General features: G+C 54.5%; 8 protein-coding genes across 8 annotated transcripts; 5 read left to right on the top strand and 3 right to left on the bottom strand.

Annotated features, from left to right (window-relative positions):
* Positions 1 to 644: 644 nt before the first annotated feature.
* On the bottom strand, positions 645 to 2,275 carry MYCGRDRAFT_91128 (uncharacterized protein; the record flags this gene model as incomplete). The annotated part of the gene is made up of 2 exons (XM_003855099.1): positions 645 to 1,952; positions 2,165 to 2,275. The coding sequence occupies 2 exons, from the start codon at positions 2,273 to 2,275 to the stop codon at positions 645 to 647; spliced, it is 1,419 nt and encodes a 472-aa protein (XP_003855147.1).
* A 2,432-nt stretch (positions 2,276 to 4,707) lies between these two features.
* MYCGRDRAFT_108294 (uncharacterized protein) lies at positions 4,708 to 7,783 on the bottom strand (the record flags this gene model as incomplete). Its single annotated transcript, XM_003855098.1, has 2 exons — positions 4,708 to 4,831; positions 4,992 to 7,783. The coding sequence occupies 2 exons, from the start codon at positions 7,781 to 7,783 to the stop codon at positions 4,708 to 4,710; spliced, it is 2,916 nt and encodes a 971-aa protein (XP_003855146.1).
* Positions 7,784 to 9,722: 1,939 nt separating this feature from the next.
* MYCGRDRAFT_91126 (uncharacterized protein) lies at positions 9,723 to 10,548 on the top strand (the record flags this gene model as incomplete). The annotated part of the gene is made up of 2 exons (XM_003855278.1): positions 9,723 to 9,864; positions 9,920 to 10,548. 2 exons carry the CDS (start codon positions 9,723 to 9,725, stop codon positions 10,546 to 10,548), a joined length of 771 nt encoding a protein of 256 aa, XP_003855326.1.
* Positions 10,549 to 11,271: 723 nt separating this feature from the next.
* Positions 11,272 to 11,823, top strand: MYCGRDRAFT_91125 (uncharacterized protein; the record flags this gene model as incomplete). Its single annotated transcript, XM_003855279.1, has 1 exon — positions 11,272 to 11,823. One exon carries the CDS (start codon positions 11,272 to 11,274, stop codon positions 11,821 to 11,823), a length of 552 nt encoding a protein of 183 aa, XP_003855327.1.
* A 250-nt stretch (positions 11,824 to 12,073) lies between these two features.
* On the bottom strand, positions 12,074 to 12,880 carry MYCGRDRAFT_55886 (uncharacterized protein; the record flags this gene model as incomplete). Its single annotated transcript, XM_003855097.1, has 3 exons — positions 12,074 to 12,520; positions 12,569 to 12,640; positions 12,696 to 12,880. The coding sequence occupies 3 exons, from the start codon at positions 12,736 to 12,738 to the stop codon at positions 12,384 to 12,386; spliced, it is 252 nt and encodes an 83-aa protein (XP_003855145.1).
* A 441-nt stretch (positions 12,881 to 13,321) lies between these two features.
* MYCGRDRAFT_68977 (uncharacterized protein) lies at positions 13,322 to 14,836 on the top strand (the record flags this gene model as incomplete). The annotated part of the gene is made up of 2 exons (XM_003855280.1): positions 13,322 to 14,151; positions 14,404 to 14,836. Coding segments are annotated over 2 exons (1,224 nt in total), but the record flags the coding sequence as incomplete, so codon positions are not given.
* Positions 14,837 to 15,998: 1,162 nt separating this feature from the next.
* MYCGRDRAFT_91122 (uncharacterized protein) lies at positions 15,999 to 16,486 on the top strand (the record flags this gene model as incomplete). The annotated part of the gene is made up of 2 exons (XM_003855281.1): positions 15,999 to 16,146; positions 16,272 to 16,486. The coding sequence occupies 2 exons, from the start codon at positions 15,999 to 16,001 to the stop codon at positions 16,484 to 16,486; spliced, it is 363 nt and encodes a 120-aa protein (XP_003855329.1).
* A 1,630-nt stretch (positions 16,487 to 18,116) lies between these two features.
* On the top strand, positions 18,117 to 19,914 carry MYCGRDRAFT_91121 (uncharacterized protein; the record flags this gene model as incomplete). The annotated part of the gene is made up of 3 exons (XM_003855282.1): positions 18,117 to 18,119; positions 18,428 to 18,535; positions 18,730 to 19,914. The coding sequence occupies 3 exons, from the start codon at positions 18,117 to 18,119 to the stop codon at positions 19,912 to 19,914; spliced, it is 1,296 nt and encodes a 431-aa protein (XP_003855330.1).
* Positions 19,915 to 21,467: the final 1,553 nt, after the last annotated feature.

Below are 21,467 nucleotides of genomic sequence, written 5' to 3'. Positions count from 1 at the left end.
GACAACACGGGCGCCGTTGTGGTTCTCAAATCTTCCGCGGTCAAGGCGCATGGCAATATCCGTTGTACTGCGACACGACTCAGGAGACCATTTGGAAGCAAGACTGCGAGGCCTGGCGTTGGAGACCCTTCAAAAATGCGTCGAGTATAAGTTGGACGCCGCCAGATATCTGGAGATTTGTTATTGCGATCTTCGAAGCGACAATACTCTTGTATGCGAACCACGCTTTGATGAGACTGCTATCGAACTCCGGCAATTTGACTTCCGGGATTCTGATCGGCTCGAGAATGTTCCAAAGGCTCATGGCACCTTCATCTTGCGTCTACGACTCGTCAACATCATGCGCAGAAACATCGTGCTCTGTTGATGGCACATACCTCGGGTCCGTCGATACTGATTGCGTGGGTGACCTGGGGAGTGACCACGCGCCGACACCTGCTGAGAAAAGGAAATGCGTATTTGCGACACCTTACAAAGCTATCTATCTCGACTCGATGTCAACTCGATTTACTTCTCAGGACCCTTTCAACTTCCGCAATTCGATAACAAACATCAGCAGCACGACATTGCACCGCTCAATACACCCAAAACGCCGCGCACAATTCGCCCAACACGTCCTCGAATCTCCACGCAGCTTCCGACTCTCAAGGTCCGTTCAGAGCGCTGAGCTTGCTGACAAGTGCCTGGTACTTCGCCTGGTCAGCGGCTGCTTTGAGCGCCGCTTGTTCGCTGGCATATTCGAGCTCCTGAATCCTCGTCTTGCTCACTTCATCGAGCTTGAGGAGCATCTCATTCTCAATCTCCAACGCTCTGAGCCGGGTCTGGTGATCGGCGTTCTCCTCTTTTTTTGCGTCTGCTTGTTTCTGGGACTCTTCCGCTGCCTTCTTTTTGTAGTGGTCGTGCAATTCGACCGCGCCTTTCTTGTATCCCTCGATCGTTTCCTTCAGCCTATCGACTTCCTCGGTGTGTGCGCGCTTGATCGCCACGTTATTGTTTTCGGTGGCTTGGTCGCGGACATTGGCTACGGAGGCGCTCTCTTGAGCGCGGAGTTGAGGACACACAGGTGGGAATGACTCACTCTTGCCTTCTGGCACGATTTCGAGAATCGCAGCTCGGCGAGTGAATAATCCGACCTTCCCCCTGAACACCCTGTCTGAAGTTGACGTCTCCACGGGTTGCGCTGGTCCCAGAGCCCAAACGCTCAAGCCAGCTTCACCATGCTTGATGAGCTTGACGCTGATGAAGTCCCTCCTATTGGCCTGGTGGTACTCAAGCAGCTCGAAGATGTTGCGGTATGCGAAGAGGTGGGCCAGACTGTCGAAGGACACGGGCCCAAAGCGCACGAGATATTCGCAAGCGCGCAAGTGTACGAGCTTCTCTCTTGTCGTCAACGCAGCGATTCTGAAGATTGGCCTGTGACAGGGCTCGTGTCGCAAGACTGTATCAATGTTCGGGCGGTCGTCGCTCTCGCCATCTTCGTCTTCCGACACAAACAGAGTCTCGTCGTTCTTCTCACAAGGAGCCAGAGGAATTTTGAAGAATGCCTCCCATTTGGTTCGAAATTGCGCAGGCATCGGCCACACAAGCTCACTGTGGAGTAACACGGCGAAGAACCCCATCGGTCTGGTATCAAGATCCATGACCAGAGTGAGGAGCACCGCAGCGCAGATTGATAGGATCTTCTTCGGATTGTCTGGGCTCGCACCGAAGCTGTTGATGAGAATATCCTGGTTCTTGTTGGCAAGTATCCATGTGTGACGAGCGCAGACATTGACCGCCTTCTCTTTTGCGTTTTCTTTTCCTTCCGACATATCCGTGGCAGCCTGGCTTATGCGCACGATGATATTCGTACAGTCTCTCTCCGCAAGACCCTTCACCTCGAGCTCGAGACCACCGCATGCTGTTTGAGATCCTTGCTGAAAGCCCAAAGCAGCGGCAGGACACTGCCCGATCTGAGCCAGGTGAGTGTACCCAGTTCGGATGACTCGAAGTTCTTGTTGCGCAACTGGTCCTGGACTGCATCTGTATTTATTCCTGGGAGTTGCACGGTCGTAAGGTCGTCAGGAGGCTCTTCGATACTCCAGAGAAGATCGTAAGTTGGATGCGGTGCCTGTAGCCGGTCAGTAACCTGTTGCACAGTGCGCCAGTGGTGTCGAGTACGTACCTCGAGTCCAGCGATGTCTCGTTCGTGTATGCTGCGCGGGTTGACGATTGGCGGCGCCGTCGTCTTCCTCGCCTTCTCGTGGCGCTTTCTCTTGTTCCCTTTACCGTCCATGTTGGCTCGACTACCTGAAACAATCGCAGAGTTGCTTCGGTGTTGTGGGTGACTTGCAAGGGGACCGGAGGGGGCACGTACTCCAAGCGAAGCAATTCCTGGTCTCATTACAAACGCTGCAATTCACCAGCACTTTGGGGCTGTGTACCCAAATTGCCGCCACTAGGCTATTTATTTGCTTCTCCACTCTAGGTTCTCTTGATCTTCTTCTACTTTCTTACATCCTCACTTCTTCTGTCTTCTACAGCGACAACGATAAGCACACCTACCCGCGTCCTGACCCCCAAGATCCCACGACACCGGAGGTTGGCACAATGAATACGACACTTGCGCAAGACCCCATCATACTAATCGAGTCACAGATGAGGTTCTTTGCCACCGCCTACCGAAGGCGGAAGAGAAGTTTCACCCTCTGCGCTTCCTTCGTTTCCTCCTTCCTCCTCACACCCAAACCATCAACATACCGGCAACGCATCTTGTGAATCGGACAGCGCACAGTGCCCGAAGCATTCTAGCATTCCGTTGCGGCGTCAAGCGGCCTCGCGCCTTGCTCAACCGCACCACTGTCGATGTGAACGGCACTGAAAGCGGGTTCTCGGCGAGGGCTGTATGGCCACGGGAGTCCTCATACACCCTCGTCAACAGGAGTGGTCATCTCGCGCTAGCCTGGCAGAAAGGACGTTCTTAGGAGCGACTCCCCTCGTTGGCGTTAGTCTTGGAGGCATACCGGTGCATGAGATGCTTGCGCAGAAAGATTGAACACCCCATCCCACTCCACCGCCTTCTTCACTACCTTTCTACCACTTTTACTTCATTTCCCCAACACCGGCAATGCATGTTGTCCATCGGAGCAACCGACCAGTATCTCGAGCGCTCTAGCATTCCGATGGGCCGTCAAGAGGTCTCGAGCCATCACGCCTCACCACTGTCGGCGGGAGAGATACTGGGTGGTTGTTACTCGGCGGTGCAGCGCAAGGTGGGCGGGCTACCGGCCTTGCGTCTACCCGTCTAATGAGTCGTTTCCAATACCTGGCTACGGAAAGGACGTCTTCACGAGCCACCGCTGGGCTAGGGTTGGGCGCGTAGCTGGTGGGTGACATGCTAGCCAACTGTCCACTTCCCTTCACTTCACCACCATGTCGTTCATACACTATCACTTGAGGCCGTGGCAGGCGGCTCAAGGCCTGCCCACTGCTGACTTCTTCTTCCTCACAGGCCATCGTCTCTGAGCTTACGGCTCGGCGGCGGAGGCTTGCGCAAACATGCTTCAACGTCCCATTCGTCATAAGCGCAGTCCAGTCAGAGTGATACGTTGTCCTGAGCGCAGAACTTCCCGGTCCCGCGAAAAACGCTGCATTGAGGCTGTGCACTGAGTCAACAAGCCACCCGTAGCCCGTCCGCTTCTTCCCTCAACGTTTTCTTCATCTTCTTCTCTTCCATCCTCGTCTTCTTCTATCTTCCACAACGACAACTTCGACACCCCAAGACACTCGCTCGACAACTCTCAAGGTTAGTCTGCTCACGACAATCACGCAGAGCTGTACTGAACTGACCTGACGACAGACAACACTGCTGGCCGCCGCCTTCGCAAGGTGGTGGAAGAGAAGTTCCAATCCTTCGCACAAACACCGAACGCCCTTCACCCTTCACCCTCCGACCTCCCCTTCACTTCCCCAATACCGGCAATGCATGTCCACCAGAGCAACGAAAAGTATCTCGATCGCTATAGCACTCCGCCGATCCGTCCAGAGCTCACAACTCCACGCGTCACCACTGTTGGCAGGAGAGATACTAAGTAGGGTGCCACTTGGCGGTGCAGCGCACGGTGAGCGAGCTTCGCCTCGTCTCGATCTTCTCCCTACATCACGCAAAGCAGGTGGACCACCGGAGCAACGACCTGTGTCTGGGGCGTTCTAGCAACAGACACGGGGTGTTGTTGCCCGCGACAAACTTCACGGTCTGACTCTCAACGAGTTTGGTTACCGAGTACTCCGTTTGGGCCGGCCTTCTCTGTCTGGTCTTTGGACTCGGCTTTGGGGGCCAAGGCCGGTGGTCAAGACACTCGTTGCCCCTTCCCTCCCTTTTCACACCATTACGACTTGTGGCCGTGGCAGGCGGCCCAAGGCCTGCCCTGTGCTGACATTTCTTCTTTCTTGACAGGCCATCGTTTCTGAGCTTTTGAGCTTGGCTGCGGAGGCTTGTGCGGATAAAGGCGATGATTTGAACAGCAGACGATGACGCGGTCGCTTTGAGCTTTGGTTGTGGAGGCTTGCGCGGACAAAGACGATGGTTTGAACAACACACGACGCGGGAGCAGAATACGGACGACTGTCCTGCTCCCTGGAAAAGGGGAGACTGACACAGTGTCTTCATACCTTCGAGCAAGATCTCGAGAGTTGGAGGGTGAAGCACGATAACTCAGCACGTCGACTTTAGTTGTCCGAGTCGTCCGAATCGTTCACGGTGTCCCGGAGTAGCACGTCATGATGGAGGAACGCCGCCGTTCTAGCGTTGTAGCGTACTTCGAAAACAGATGACAGGCCCATCGAGTGCGTCCTGAGAGCATGACAGTTATCAGCATGTCCAACCAGAATGATATTCGTATCCGTCCTACACTGTCATAGCACCAAGCAATGCTCCACTTGACTCCAAAAGCTCACCTCGCTCGAAGCCACCCAGGGTATCGTCCACACATCTCAGCCCACACCATCGTTACTGCATATTCCCACCCTGCCCATTGCCCCTTTGTAAAGAATGCTGCATCGCCGCAAAGTGCGGCGCCAACTGATCTCCATTCTGCCCATTACCACCGCCGAATTGCTGCTGCCCTGCGCCATTGACCATCCCACCATTTGCCATACCATTCTGCTGCTGAGCCTGCTGCATCGCCAAAAACGCCTGGTGATTCCTCAACGTCGCCATGTACTCCGGATTGCCACCGCTGGTACCGACGACCGCCTGGCCTGCGCTCTGCGCTTGCTGGGCTTTCATCGCCATGGCTTGCGTGCGAGCCGCTTGTTGACGGGCGTGTTGGCCGCGGAGGAGGCCTTGTGCGGCGGGTGGCAAAGCGGCGATGACGTTTGGAGGGATGTTTTGGTAGCCGTTGTATTGGGCGGAGAGCTGCTGGAGTTGAGCTTGAGCGGAGCGGATTTGCATCGCGCGGTGTTGTTGCTGTTGGGGCGTCAACTGCTGCTGTGGCTGTCCCTGGGTGCCATCGCCATTGACGGCGCCATTGCCGTTCTGTTGGAGCTGGGCTTGATTCATGTTGGGTGTGCCCTGCATGACGCCTTGAGGACTGCCGGCTTGGCCTGGGTTGAGCTGCTGTTGTGGCATGCCTTGCTGTTGCTGCTGCTGTTGTTGCTGCTGTTGTTGCTGCAACATGCGCTGCCTCATTTGGTTCTGTTGCTGTTGCTGCACCATCATGGCCTGGCGCTGCGCTATCATCGCAGCATTACGAGGGTCGTTCGGATTCATCTGACCTGCGGCCTGAGCCTGAGCCATCAACTGCTGCTGCCGCATAGCATGTTGTTGACGGATATTTTGAATCTGCTCGGCTGTCATTGCCATTTGACCAACATTCTGACCAGGAGATCCCGCCTGCATGGCGCCGCCTTGACTCGCCGCCATGTGTCGTTGCTGAGCTTGAAGCATGGTCCATTGTTCCGGAGTCATGCCCGCTTGCTGGGGAGTCTGCATATTCACACCGCCAGGCGTGCCCGGGCCTGGACTTGCGAGTGGCATACGCGGCGTTTGAGAGACCTGCCTAGTTCCGTTCGGCATGACATTCGCCATATTAGGAGTACCTTGCTGCATCTGTGGCGTTCCATTCCGACTAGCATGTTGCTGTTGGCTCACTTGCCTTGCCATGAGATTGCCATTGGGTATCGCAGCAGACGTCGGTCGCTGAGGACTGCCAATACCCTGCTGGCTGGAAGTGGCTGTCATTGGGAACCCGTTCTGCTGCATCATTGGGGAGGAGTTCTGCATCATCGGCGTATGATTTCGCACAACAGGGCTCGCCTGCGCCATTGCCGCTTGTTGCTGTTGCTGGAAGTTGAGCTGCTGCTGGTTCATCATCATGGCATTCTGCTGAGGGTGGTTCTGTGCATGTTGAGCCATCATCGCAGCCTGCTGGGCGTGGAGGGCCTGTTGATTACGCTGGTCCTGCTGCTGTTGTTGTTGTCGAGCGAGTTGTTGCCGTTGGTTCATCAGCTTGCGGGAATGCTCTTGCTGCGCTACCATCTTCTGTTGCTGCGCCGCGTGCGCTTCCTCTTGGGCCTTCCGTTGGGCGGCGGCCTGCGCTTCTTCATCCTTCTTCACTCTCTCCTGTTCTTCCAGCCTCTCACGGACCATCGTCAGCGTCTTGAACCTCGAAAATCCAAGAGTCGATGCAGCGCCTGCATTGTCGCCGGTGTTGGTGCCGGCACCCGATCGGGCGGATGGCTTGACTCGCTCGTCCATGATCAGCATTCTCCGCTCTGCCTCTGCAGCTTGGGCATCGTCCGCCGCCATCTCTGCTGTGGTCCTCTTTCGAGTCTTCGGTGACGGCGGTACGGCGCTGTGCAGTGGGTGAGCAAGCACATCCAACGCCTTATGGTTGTTTAAAGGTTCCAACAAGAGAGGTGCCTCCGTCATAAGGAGGACCTCTGCCTGGAACTGATACAAGTCCTCCGGCTCAAGACACATCTTATTCTCCTGACCAGGAGACGATCGATTTGCGCCGATGAGAGGTGTTGGAGGTACAGAAAGGTGTGGTGTCGGTGGTTGTCCACCTGAAGGTGTTGCCCCATCTGCACTCCTTTTTGCACTTCTCATTTCCGAAGCCGGCGTCCGCGCCAAAATCTCAATCTCAGCATGCCGCGACAGTTCTGTCGGCTCCAGGACCAGGGTAACAATATGCGGGCCCTCGTTGCCTTTTCCTTTTGCCTTGCTCTTCTCCGAACTCTCCGCCAACTCTGCCTCGACCTTGTCCGCCGCTTCTGTTTCCGCGGCCTTTTTGGGGTATGGCGCAAATGGTGATGGTGTAATATAGCTCGTGTAGTTGTGCATGGAGTATCTGACTTGATCGCCAGCTGCAGTCTCGCTGCGCGCTCGGTCCTTGCCATTCTCTTGACGATGGTTGTGCACCTCAACAATGAGACATCCATCGTAGAATGGAACATTGTTCACGAACAGCTCCTCCAGCATCTGGTGCGGAACAGTCTTGTTCCTGAGGTGGGTGAGGAAGAACCGCATGGGGGAGTCCAATGGAAAGCTGCCATCCTGGCCGTCGAACTTGAAGTAGTTTTGGTGGAGGTGCACAACGAGAGAGGGCGGCCTCCCGGCGAACTTCTTCAGATAGAAATCCTGTGTCTTGACATATGGCTCTTCGAGCTTCCGTCTCTTGGTACTCGTATCGCCGTTGGTGTCGGTGGTCGCGGCTCGCTTGGTGGAGACATGGTTGAGTCGAGGACCGTCGCGGCGCGCGCGCAAAGGATTTGACGGGCGCGCAGTCGTGGCGGTCGCCATTGTGAAGAAGTGAATGCGGTCGAGTCTATAAAGAGTGTGGTGTCGGGTCCGAGGATCGTGGGGATCCTTATGCTTGCGGATGACGCTCCGCAAGGGCGGCCTCTACAGTTGTCGCTTGAGCTGGCGCATGTGTGCCGCCGGAGAGCTGGCTGTCCGGAGAGTTGGAGGAACGTGAATATGAATGGTAACTCGTCCTGCGCGTCACTCTGGCCGACTCGCGAATATGGCGTAACGAGGTGATGTAGATCACTCGCCCCGTCATGTTAAGGTATACTGGGGTTTGTGCGAGCTACCCGAATGCGAATCCGAAGCTTGAGGAATATCGGCCACAACTTGGCAGAAAACTGACATCTCCTCGAACACATCGAGAGTGTCGCCTCATGCCTACCTTTGCTCCACGTCCTTGGAGCCGACTCATGCTCCTTGGTCATACGAATTGCATACTATCGCTCTCTTTCAAGAGACATCATCCAAAATCTGCATTACCGAATTTCTCAAAGGTATTGTCCGCGCTGGAATACAGCCTACTTGAAAACACAGCGGCTTCGATTATTGGCTTTCCACCATGAGTAGTGTCGACTTGAGGAGTCATGCAGTCAGGAGACGCCTAGGACATTCTCGCCGAGCATGGAGGGTCTGGAGTCCTCCTGGGAGACGAGTGCTCACTTTCATCAGACCCCGATGCGGCCGCAAAACCGAAGTAAGAGATGGGCTTCGACGTCCACGCAGCAGATATGATCTGCGAATTGGTCGACTGTCCGATGCCATGGTCTTCGCGCTCTGAACTGACGCTAAGTGTCCATTGTCATATCCAGCGCCCAACCTCGACTCGTTGATGGCGCTGTGGACAAGAGCTGTCCGTTCATCCAAGTACTTGCTCGCGTCCGAAAGAGGTCTGGACGAGCGATAAGACCCCAGGTCATGTGCGAACGCAGAGCAAGTCAACTCCACCCCCATCGTCGATCCTCTAGCATCCAATCTCCGCGATACAGTGAACTCACATCGACTCCTGCACACGACGCTCAATTGAGGCGAATCTCCTTCGATGGCATCGGGACCGTAAACATTCAGACTGAAGATACGATGGAGTGGCGAGATCAATGATGCTCGCCATGCGAGGCGATCCTCATGCTGCGCCCGTTGAGTATTGACGATGGCATCGGGGTTGTGCTTACGGCCGGGACAGGCATCTGCTGCGTCTGGAGAGAAGGCGGCCTTCGCCGAAGATCTCAGGATGGCGACATTTAGTGCTGGTAGGGCTGAGTCTCGTGTGGGTGATGTCCAGAGGGTCCAATAAGCAAACACGGAAGGCCCACCCATCACATGGTTTCTATGCTAAATCGAAAGTCCACTCGTGTGTCTATGAAACACACTGAAGCCGCAGCATAGAGGTCCTAGTCGCAAGGCGCTCCAGATCGGTGAGAGCTATCATCACCGGAGCCGCACCCGTCACGAGATTCCTCTCCCAACCCGTTTCCACCCCTGGAGGCCGGTGGGACACCACGCGACGCAGAACATAGATTATTCGTCACCATCGATTAGTCTCGCTACATCGACCCACTGCGTTCTTCTAGATGAAGATCCAAAGTGTTCCTCTCATATGGTAAATGCTCCGAGTGGGCTGATATACGCCGAGCGATCGACGTCTGGCCACTCGCCCCGACAACAACTGGTCATAGCTTTGACGACGACATGGCAATAGCCTTGGCGATGTCTGGGCACTAATCTAGACGATAGCGTTGACGACGTCTAGTCCCCTAGCCTTTGACGAGGGCTGAGAGTTCAAGGTAAGCGATATAAGAATCGAATACCCTACCGCTTGAGTTGATCACAAAGCATTCAACAACCCTCACAACCACATTTACAACCACAATCTTAACTACAAACTCAAACTATACTCGACAGTCACTCAAGCTCTCCGCATTCACATCCAGCAATCATGAAGCTCCTCTGTCTCCACGGCGTCGGCGGCAACGCACAGATGTTTGAAGCGCAAACGAACCAGATCACCAGCGTTCTGAAGAGCTACGGACACGAATTCGACTTCTACGATGGAGCCATGGACTGCGAGCCGCCGGATGGTAAGCGACCTTCTTCCTTGCAAGACTTCACTCGTATCAGAGCTGACCTTTATAGATCGCATCAAGCAGATCTATCCACCTCCCTACCTCGCCTTCTACAAATCTCCCATCCCGGAAGACGTCGCCGATGCGGTCGACCTGATCGAAAGCATCATCGAAGACGAAGGACCCTTCGACGGTATTCTAGGTTTCTCCCAAGGCTGCTGCGTCGCCACCTCGCTCATGTTCGAGCGACAAAAGGCCAACACCAAACCACCATTCCGCTTCGGAGTCTTCATCGGCGCATCACTACCGTTCAATGCCGACGACTTGAGCGGCAAGGAAGTCTGGGAAGATATCGCGGCATCGGGAAAGGACCCGCGAAGTGAATTCGCCGGCGAATTGGAGCTGTTGCAATCGGGCAAGGAGTTCATACTCAACAACCCGGATACCGTCAACGAGCCCGTCTGGCTGAGACGGTACCACTCGTTGACTACGCCGGCGGTCAAACTTCAGATCCCGATCTTGCATGTGATGGGGAGTGCGGATCCGTATGTTCGGCAGGCGAGAACTCTAGCTTCGATGCATGAGAATGCGTATGATCGGTTGGTCATTGAGCATGCCGGTGCCCATGAGGTACCGAGAGACGCGGCGACGAATAACAAGATCGCAAAACATATGTTGGTCATGATGGGGATGCTGTGAGGGAAGGGAGATGGTAAAGACTACTTTCTGAAAGCTTTTTCGTCGTCGGGCATCGATCTGAGAGCAATCGTCTGGGATGACAAGATAGGCGAAAGAGCCACTCAACTTGGTCCGACGACACAGTAGGGAAGCAAACGGCTCATGCATGAACAAAGGAACCATAAAGCTGGCCGAGGATCTTCGAGCGAAGATGAATAATAGAAGGATCAAGAACTGGAGCACGCACAGAAGAGGATGGGACCAGACCAGCACCAAATGCCATAGGATGAGACTGTCATATGCTGGAAACTTACGAGAAGCACAGTGAATACATTTTCATTTTCGAGATATCCACTTCACATCTGGAATCGTGTAGAACTCATGTTCAGACAGTCTTGTTCACTCTGCCGCCGCTAGCGCTTTAGACCGCCGTCACATGAAGCTTGTAAGAATCGTCAAAACCTGATCAATCTCAGCATCGCTTGTGAATGGCACTCCAGTGCGCACACATGTCACTGCAGTCTTACTGCCGAAGCTTGACCAGCTCTGCACAACGAATCTCCACAGCCCACTACCACAGCTATGCCACCAAAGCCAGCAGTCAGGGCGGCCACAAAACCCAAGCCAACAGCAAAACCCACTCGGCGTCCACTCCAAACCCTCCAAACCACGAGCAAAACAAAGCCCTCGAAAAAGAAAAATCCCCAACCACCCTTACCTCCACCCCAAAACGCCGCCAACGCCATGATCCACCTCGACATCCTCAATGGAATAATCGAAACCGAACTCACCTTCTGGATGGACTATCTCAAAGCTCTCCCCTCTCACGACTTTTCTACCCTCACAGCCGACTCGCCGAGCCCACAGCTCCTAACCAAAGCTCTCATCCACATCCTCGAGTCCCTCCCTCTGCGACACCGAGCCCTCGCCGCGATCTACTCCGACCCAGATGTTGAGCCTGTGGTGTTACCTGGAGGCTGTGATGAGCTTCTGCGTGATCTCAAGAGATCAGTTGCTGATGTGGTGGAGGAGGTGGGGATGGATCATGAGAAGAAAGTGTTTAGTGGGAAGGTGTTTCGACAAGGTGTGTTGGCGCTGGAAGCGGAGGTCAAGGTGTTGGAGGAGGCGAGGATGGAGGAGTTGAAGGGTTTGATGGGGTTGGTGGAAATGTTAAGGCTTGTGGGCGATGAGGGCAGGTTGGGGAATGGGGAGCTGAAGGTGTTGATTGAGGCTATGGATGAGGCTGGGCTGAGTGGTTTGGTGATGACGGAGGGAGGATTGAGTGATGTCGAGTGAGGGTTTGTCGTCTGCGTTCGCGACGTGGTGAGCCATTGGATGATGAGCTCTATTTGGCGGTCCCTTCAATGCTCCATGTGTTCCATGCGAGCTCAAAAGCCAATCCTCGCCTGTTCTTTTTTGATGATCCAATATCATCCGATGTAAATGTGAAGAGAGGTTTACCTACGGACGACAAGAGTCCTTGCCTGCTTCACTTTTGGACATGATGCTTGCGATTTCTGAGTGTGTGGTGATGAGGTGTTTCCAAAATAATTCCGGAGCAGGCTCAAGAAATCTTTTTTGTGAGCTCAAGAATCTATCATACGGTATAAACCTGCCAGGATTCTTGCGTACTGGCGTCATTTTGTTGGACCAGATAGGAGCAAGCATCGCCAGCTCATGCCTTGACTTCGTTGCCAACGACCTTGATTCGAATCAATGGCGTGGTACCCGTGACGTCCGTGCGGTCTCCTGTTCGACCCTGCTCGTGCCTGCCGCCTTCGTCTCGACCAGGCTGGACATGATTTGGCCCAAGACTTCAACCGTCCGTTGCGATTGAGTTTCCAGAATACCGTTCTTTATTCGTCGTCGTCATCCTGGACCACGAATGGATTCGCAATCTCCTCGCTTCCATCCAGTGGCGAGATCAATACCAGTAATGTGCCGCGGACCACCAGGAGACCAAGAGAGCGAGAACTTGTGTTGCCCTCCTCATCTACAAACAGTCAGCATGATTCTTCGTATATACAAATCAAGCACCAACCTCTTGTCATTTCCTTGACATTGTCCAGAACCAGATTCATGAGCTGATCATATCCCTTCAAAGTCCCCGTTACTGCGATCGAGGTCAGACTTGCTACTCGCGAACACAATCTCTGCGCAGCACTCACCTTCTCTGCCGCCGTTGAACTTCACATTGATGTCCTTGTCCATATACTTGGAGAGATCAAGAATATTTTCCTTCTTGCGATCGCCTGCCGGAGCATTGCCACCGCCTCGTCCACCGCGATCTCCGCCTCCACGTCCTCCGCGATCGCCACGGCCTCCGCGTCCACCTCTGAAATTTGCGCGTTCTGACATGTCGGGTTGATGTTCGTTTCAATTGGAAGACATCCCACGGATGTTGTTTGTGGGCGGGCCGGCATTACCTTAGGTTACCTTTAGAGTTCACTTGCTTACGTAAGGTAGCGGCTGACGGGAAAAGGCGGCGGAGCAGCAAAGGTAGCACCCCTCCTTCGTGAAAGGCCTTCTCCGAATGTTGTGGAAGGCGATGGTCTCATCTTATCGTCGTGGCTCCTCATCACACGAGATATGATACAGCGAGAACGCGCACTACGCTTCGTGGACGGCGGAGTATCCGCCTCCGCTGCGCGGTGTTCGGGGACGGGAGTTACCTTAGGTAAGGTGGAGGTGTGTGCCCAGCGCCCGCAACTGGGGGCGCCGGGGCGGGAGGGCGTCTTTTTCCTTCCGAGGGTCCTCTCCTCCTCTTCCTCTTACTCCTCCCACTCTTCCTCTCCTCCCACCTCGTCCATCCTCTCATCACAATGCGATAGTCATGGATCCCGCGACGACACCGATCGATGTCTCCGCCTCCGCCGCCAAGCGCAAGCGAAGTCCCTCTGTGGGCGCCGTCTCCGCGCCGGCGGCAAAATCTGCAAAGACCAGCAGTCAATTGAGCATCAATTATCTCGCTCGCCAGTCTCAAGAGGACCTACCACTCATCAACAAGGACGACACGCTTCAAAATTTGCTACATCTCTTATCCGCCTATGGGAATATACTCGACCGCCATGAGTCGTTGGCATCCAACTTGGGCGCACGTCCGCTGGGTCCTATCCTGATCAAGCGCTTCGAACGCTGCTTCGAGTCTCCGCCGAAGATAGTAGCTTCGCATTCAAAGGGCGCTTCTGGCAATTCCGACGACACCTCGCACCAGATCACGTGGCTCGAGGTCATTGAATTCGCACGATCACATCCAGGCCAGTTCACATTGAGCACATTCTCCGAGGGCAGGAGGGTCTGCCAATTCTACTATCCTCAAAAGCAGTTGCGCGTGCAGATCTCCGAAGAAGACTTCCTATTCATCAACAGTGGGCGTTGTCAAGAGCTGATTCCACCGTTGCCGATCTGGGAGGATGAAGAGAAGGAAGTGGGCACTTGCGATGTGCTGGAGGCGAAATTGAAAGAGCTCACAAACGCGGCGGACATGGTGGCTGCACGGACAAGACAGTTGAGCCATCGACTCAAAGGCCGGAGAGCCGCGATACTGGAGAGAAGGGCGGAGGGAGGAAGCGGGACACCGGCAAAAGCCAATGCGCTGCAGACCACCACTGCGCCGACGTCAGCGTCCTCTCCCAATTCAGGATTCGTTGCTGTCAACTCTGGAGATACCAACGGCCGTCCCGCGCAACCCACTGCTGCCACAGTCGAGCCAGCTCTTGGATCGAATGCTGCTGTTAGAACCGAGCTTCTTCGACACTTCGAGAGCCTCCCGCACAATCAAGGCCAAGGTCGTGCGCAGACTCGCCATTCTGTGGTCACAGTTGCCGACCTCCACGGCGTTCGACCGAGCGATACTACTGGCGCGTCGCACGAGAGAGCAATCTCAAACGCGTCATCTTTGTCTCCTGTCCCGCCGAATCTTCTCCACGACTCGCTCCCATACTCGACCTCTGCGAACAAGCCGACATATTCCAGCAATCAGACCAATTCTTACGCACACCGGCCGTCGTCCAGCATGGGCCACCACAGCTACAGTGGAGGTCACGCGCCGCTCAAGCACAATTTCAGTCGTCCTCTTCCTCCTGCGCTTGAAAGCAGTCAGCCATTCAGGCCACTTTGCCAAGCCCATATGGACGGCCTGCCTCGCGGCGACCGTGTCTTGCCACCTTGCGATCGATGCAGACGCCTGCGCATGGATTGCATCAAGAACCTCACGTCATGCGCAGGCTGCACTCGAAAGCATGCCCGCTGCCATTGGCGGGATGTCAGTCGCGACGAGCTTGGCGCATTGGACCATCTGATGGATGCTGCCTATCCCGGGTTCGCTTACTCTCCAACGAATGATAACGGCTACGGCCATGACGAGCCAGAAGAGGAGAGTGACGACGATGACAGCAATCCGTTGGAAGATCTTGAAGCGCTAGGCGAGAAGGAAGAGCAGGAAAACCAGATCCGCGAAGATGAGGAAGGGCTGCGCAATGCTCGAGAGTTGGCACGACAAGGATTCGAGGACAGCGTGCGGTCAACAGAGGCCTTACCAGCAGACTCGGTTCCGAGCGGCACCGATGCTGCTTCACATGAAGGCGATCACTCGACTCATGCGAATGGAACCTCAAATCTCAGCGATCTCACCCCACAAGATGCCAAAGAATCGATCGAAGGCGATCAGATCCACACTGCGGGGAGCGGCGCCAGCGGCAAGCCGAAGGATTCGCCCAACGATGTGATGAAGCGGCACAATTACGACCCTGTTCATGATGGAGAGGCACAGAGCGATGTGACGTTGCAGCAAGTTGCGATCGAGAGTGCGAAAACTCAAGCGCCTTCGAGCCATGGCGGATTTCGCGCCGTCAACGAAGTGTCGAGAGATGGTAACAACACTGTGAATGGGAATGGATGGCGGCCTTCATGATCAACCCGATTGACTTGACATTGTACGGGACTTTCAGGTATCGTACATGCAGCATAAATATACGTTCAAACCGAATCAATTCTACGCAGGGCCTTTCCATCAAGCCTCTTACAGACAACGCACTCCTTCGACTGACTACATCCTCGCATATGCTGTGCGTGCAGTACCTGAGATGACTGCAGTTTCGATCACCATTGCAGCAAGAAAGAGACAAAAGTACGGTCTGGAATGTTTGTGTGATGGTTTCGATTGACTCGCAGCTACAGATCCACTCTGACGAGGAGCACCCCGGATTCAATCGCCACAATTCGGACGACGATAGTGGAGCGACATTTCAAGGAATGGAAGGAAAATGGATGCTGGAAATTGACCTTCGCCGTATCGGAGGATTGCCAAGGCGTGACATGAATCGTGTCAATCACCTTGGCGCATAGATTGGTGGCTGTGAGAGGTAGGGCACGTCGGTATACGGGGCCTTCTCGCCGAACCAGATGTTTGGCGCCTCCGCAACTGTGCCTGATGATCGGATGTTCGCAAGAGTGGGGTCCAAAAGTCAACGATGTTGACACCTGGGTCCTTTTGGGAGGACAAAGGCCACTGCATACTTCTCCGCGATGATCAGACTTTGTGCAACGACATCTTACTACTACTGCAGACTGCTGCAATTCCAGACGCACATCTGGACCAATACCTCACGCAACGAGAAGGTGTGGGCAACGAAATGTCTGGAGCATTCTATCATTCTCCCACAGCGGGCCGTTCGTTACATCACAGACAATGTTTGTGTGTCGCTGAATGAGGCCGGCAAGGGTCTAATGCGAGACATTGCCAGAGTGGGGGCTGTACTTCGCATGCGCCGCCCGCAAAGGGAAGCTTGGCTTGGACGAGCAAGCTCCACTTCGCGGCTATGGTGGAGCCTTCTTCAACCACGCTGGGTCCATGGCCTTGCTCGTCGGTCCCGTGTATGCGCCTGATGAAACGGAAGCCAAGCATGTGATGGGATGGACAGGCATGGGTTTCTTGGAGATCAGGGACGAGGCGCAGTAGCGTCTTTGAGAACCAAGAGACTCACTGAATTGAGGTTGGAATTCCCATCCTTCTTGGCAGTCAAGCGCGAGACTACTTTTATGCATGTATCCTTTGCGTGCTGGGACCGATCTTTCACGGGTACACACAGCCTCTGCGATCTGGGACACAGCGGGCGCGGCTAAAATGTACCGCAGATGCACTTGTCCGCCATGTCTACTTTGTCAGGACATCAGCACACGAAAGCGCAGATACGAATAAACTGATAACAATCCGCCTCGAGGCACATGCCAGAGTGGAGCCTGTCGCTACAGCCTGCAGCAACGCAATTCCAACCAATTCCCGAATCTACATGGCTGGACCCTGTCACTTCTTGGACGTCGTGTAACACAAGGCTTACAATCTTTCTCCACCAAGAAGACCAACTACCCGGGCGAGTGCCAGAACATTGTTCGGCGGCCCAGACTCGACTCCCGAAAGTCTATAGCCATGGTGTGACACAAAGACGCTGTTCAACGAATGCATAACTGGCGTCCGGGCCCTGGCGTTGACATATGCCACTCTCCGATGGACGCGTGATGGCATGGCATCGTGGCGTCTACCGTTGTCGACGATGTAACTCCATCAATACAGAAGGACGCAGAAGCCCGTTTAATGACCAAGCCACCAACGTGCGGCGCATGTTGATGGTATAGGATCGTCCTGCCAATGTCGACGAGGGCAAGAATGAAGCATAGACCCACTTGGTCGATACGGCACCAGTCGTGTGCTACACAACATCGCTATGCACCATTGCCGTCATCCCGAGTATTGTCGATTGCAGGTTGGTCATGATGCGCATTCGGTATTGCCCGTCGATGGGTCCAATCGTTGCTCGATCATTTTCGAAACCAGTCTGTGCGTCCATCGATATATCCTCTTTTCTTCGCAGGGTAGCATCGTCAATCGCAGACCGCCTTTTCGTCAAGTTCACCACAATGCACATTGCTACGGGCGGGAGATCCTCACGGCCGCTCGAAACGAAAGGGTCGATCAATCCTGTCAATCTGTCTGGATGGCGATCTCAAGCCTCGATCTGCGGCAGTCACCGATATCGATAATTCCTACATCGAGCGTGATCGGTGTCGTTGCATTCCTTCGTTGTGGCGGCGCGACGGCTGAGGTTACAGTGAGCATACCACCCTCCCAGATGTGGCCTCTGCTCGAACCATACCCTCGGGTTTCCAACTTGTGCCTGAGTAAGAGGACCTCCCGCAAGGCAAGTATAGCAGAGAGAACAGTTGAGCTGCATACTTATTCTCCGCAAGGCCTGCCACACAAGCCCGCGTCTGCCATCCTCACACCCTTTCCATTCCAAACGAACTGTTCTTCTTAATAAGCCGACATCTCCAACATCCCTTGCGCGACGCAACAATCCATACTCTCGGTCTTTTGGGAATCACGCCTCATCGAGCCTGGTTGCTTGACTCAAGGAACAACTCGGCGCGGAACGGCTGTACCTGGCATTTGCACACTCCGCATCTCACTGTTGCGAAGCGCTGGGGCCAGTGATCGTGCCGCGTGCACCACCCTCCGCCGACCCGCAACACGTCTTCTGGTTCGATCGATGCTACCTGGCCGACAGTCGAATAGCCTAAGATGCGGTTTCACAATGGTGAGTTTCTGGATCGAGCCTCGTTGTCGTTGTTTGGGGCCGGATTAAAAGTCCATGCCTTTCCCCGTCTTTCATCCATCCCTATCTTGTCATCACTACACACACCCACACCCGCACGCACACACACGCACGCATACCACGAAGTCTTTGACTGCTCTCCTGTCTGCCTCTCCTTTGTTGGTCGGTCATTTGCAATTGTGAGCTTGGATTGTTTCTGTGGTGTTCATGTCTTGCATGCCTGAACGGGGCATACAATGCAGTCGACTGCCACGATGTTGGAAGAACTACATGCTGACTATCCACCGCAGAGATTATCGAGATGTCATCGAACACTACTCCAACCCGCCGCGGACCATCGATTCCACGATTGGATACTCGTGCTCACACTTCATGGCCTCATACCCCGACTCAACCAGGTCAGGACTCAAGACGCCCATCGCTAGCTTTCTCCGCCATGTCTGATGCTTCTGGATTTGGGTCGTCGTCGATCTGTAGCTACTCGCAACCCGCCACGCCCATTCAGTCGATGCGACAGTCGCATGAAAGTTATATTCACCACTGGTCCGATCATCCTGATGGACAGGGAATGATTACTTCTTCCATCCCAGAGGGCTGCGCGATGGACGCTCTCGCTCCCCAGATGTTCAGTGGATCCTTCAGCCATCCTCTGTCGGGCGTCGAGTCCGGTCCACGTACTAGCAGCGCCAGTGTCAGCGATGCGTATGCTATGCCCATCCTACAGTCACCAATGAACGATGCCTGGTCGACTCAACAAGCTCCCATGGCTCTCAACATGAGCATCAACATGGGCTTTGGCCGCGAGTCCGTCTCTTCATCGATGTACGCTAATCCTCCGTCGGCAATGCACACTGGGCTTGAACCATCGCCATTCCAGAACTTCGCCACACCACCTCCATCAATGTACGCCCCACAACAGATCGTTGTGCCGTCGCAGATCAACCCGCAAGACGACTACCAAATGAATGACTACCCAGGCTACCCTGGCGGTCCCGAGGACACCACCGACGTTTACCAAGGCAGCTTCAACTCTAGCCAAGCCTCTTTCAACAACGGCTGGGTCGACGTCCGCCACCCCAGTCCTGACGCCTCCTACTTCTGCCAAGAAGACGACTCGGACTTCATTTCCGTCAAACACGAAACCTCCACGCCACCCACCCGTATGCTCTCCTCCACCATCCGCTCCCGCCGCACTTCCCGCAAACCCACCCGAAACAACAAGTCCGCCACCGCCTCCCGCGCCTGGCACACCCACGAAACGCACGGCTTCCGCTTCGAATACAAAGGCGTCGAATGGACATCGAACGGCTACGACGCCCACGGGAAACTCCACGTCGCCCCGGCCGCGCAAAACACCGCTCCAATCAACGTCTGTGATTTCGTCGACCCCGTGTCCAGCAAAGCGTGCAGCCGAAAATTCCAACGCGCGGAGCATCTGAAGCGCCACGCCAAGATGCACACGGATGTGAGGGAGTTTTGGTGTCCCGTGCCTAACTGCAAGACGGCGAAGAAGGGAGGGATTGGGAGGAGTGATAATGCGAGTGATCATTTCAAGACGCATTTGAGAGCGGCGAAGAGTGGGAAAAGAAATCTCCATTGTACGTTTGAGTATTTGGAAACGAGGATTTTGGAGTCGTACGATGATCAGAAGAAAGCGGAGAAGGTCCTTGCTAAGTTGAGGGCGTGGTATCCGGGGCATGTGCAGCAGGAAAGGGAGGAGCAGGAGAGGGAGAAGAGGGAAGGGAGGGTGACGACGAAGAAGGGGAGGCGTTGCTAAGAGGATCTCTTGCTGCTTAGAAGGAGTTGGTGAGAGGCTATCTGGTGCATTTCGCTCGAGCATCAACGGAACATGGAGGGCGGGAATTTTCGGCCACACAGCAACGGAAAAGTGCATGGACGGATGAACGGTAATGGAATTGGGAGGAGGAACTTTGCGGACACATTTTCGGATTATACCCCACGGCAGGGAATCTCGTTCGGTGAAGAACACGTCGGGCTTTGGATTTTTTTTTGTTCGCATTTGGGAAAGGGTAACATCTCCACCATTGCTTGTTGGAAATGGACACGGCCGGCTGTTTGGATCACTTTCGGTTGGCTTGTTGTATGTTTAGCTCAATGAGATTAGTAGTGTAGCATCATCATGAGGGAAGAGCTGGAGGATATGAGCTGCATAAGGAGATAGTTGTGCGGTGGATGGATGGATATAAGCTGTATCTGTACATGTGATCGCATTGCAAGTTTCCTTCTATCAGCTCTCCGTCGCGCTCATCATGTCGCCTTTCCCTCACTGATACCATGATACATTCAGACCATCGGCTGGATTGGCATTTGGACCATGCCTGTTTGCGGTGCTTGAGGAAGCAACTCCGAGGCGGGGACAAGGGCTCGCCGCCGCCGCTGCAGATCCCGTTTCTCGTTCTCGTCGGCCATGTATGGGTCTGAGGTGCGGTCTAAAGTAAGAAGAGCCCTGAACTCTAATAAAGAGGTCTACCTTAGACTGCCTCCAGCTGCATGCGCCAATCCGGTTTTGGCCGATCCATTAAAATCGTCAACACGTGGGGTCGTGGGCCATCGTTCTCAGGCGGAGCTCCGGTGAGACTACCTTGGAGCATAAGGTAAATTATGTGTTGCACGTGCTAGAACTACGGGACGGGACCTGGATATGCATCGTCATTCTTCGCCTTCAGGGCATTAATAAGGTAATTGTTGCGTGCCCACTTTCCCTGCTTGGTCGCGCATTTAAGCGTCCTGCCACGAAAACGGTCTAGGCCAGGCTGGAAGGCACCTCCGCCTCCCTCTTCTTATCGCAACATTTACTGGATTTTGAATCACGCGACTTCACCTCAAGCACTGTTCCCTGCAATTCACTTCCGTCATCGCGCAAAGACAAAGCAGGCCGTGCCCGCGACCCTCACCATCTATTTCCCCGCCTTCGAATCATCACACCTCTGCTTGACCACATTTCCGTGGCATGCCTCACTCCGAGGCGCCTCCCGACGACATGAAACCCGCACCGCGACAAGCAGCGTCACCCAGCTCGTTACTTGGCATCCAGAGGAGCGCATCTCCCCATACAACGGAACAACCCAAATGTACGCCCCTCCAGTCGTCCGCTGCGCCTAGCATTGCCAGACCTCATTTCGCCCGAGTGGCTGCATCTCCACACACACGTCCATTTTCCTTCACATCAATCCGTTTCTGGCAGCGTGCGCATCGGAACTCCGACATCGACTAATTGTCATTCACAGCTGTTTCCATCGACCCACATGCAGAGACCATCTCACCTTTACTGCTGGGCAATCAGAAGAGTTACGAAGAGCTTCCCAATTT

Source organism: Zymoseptoria tritici, chromosome 2, assembly GCF_000219625.1.
Source record: "Zymoseptoria tritici IPO323 chromosome 2, whole genome shotgun sequence".
Classification (NCBI taxonomy): domain Eukaryota; kingdom Fungi; phylum Ascomycota; class Dothideomycetes; order Mycosphaerellales; family Mycosphaerellaceae; genus Zymoseptoria; species Zymoseptoria tritici.
Note: the sequence above shows the minus strand (reverse complement) of the source record. Positions and strands in the feature narration are given on the sequence as shown.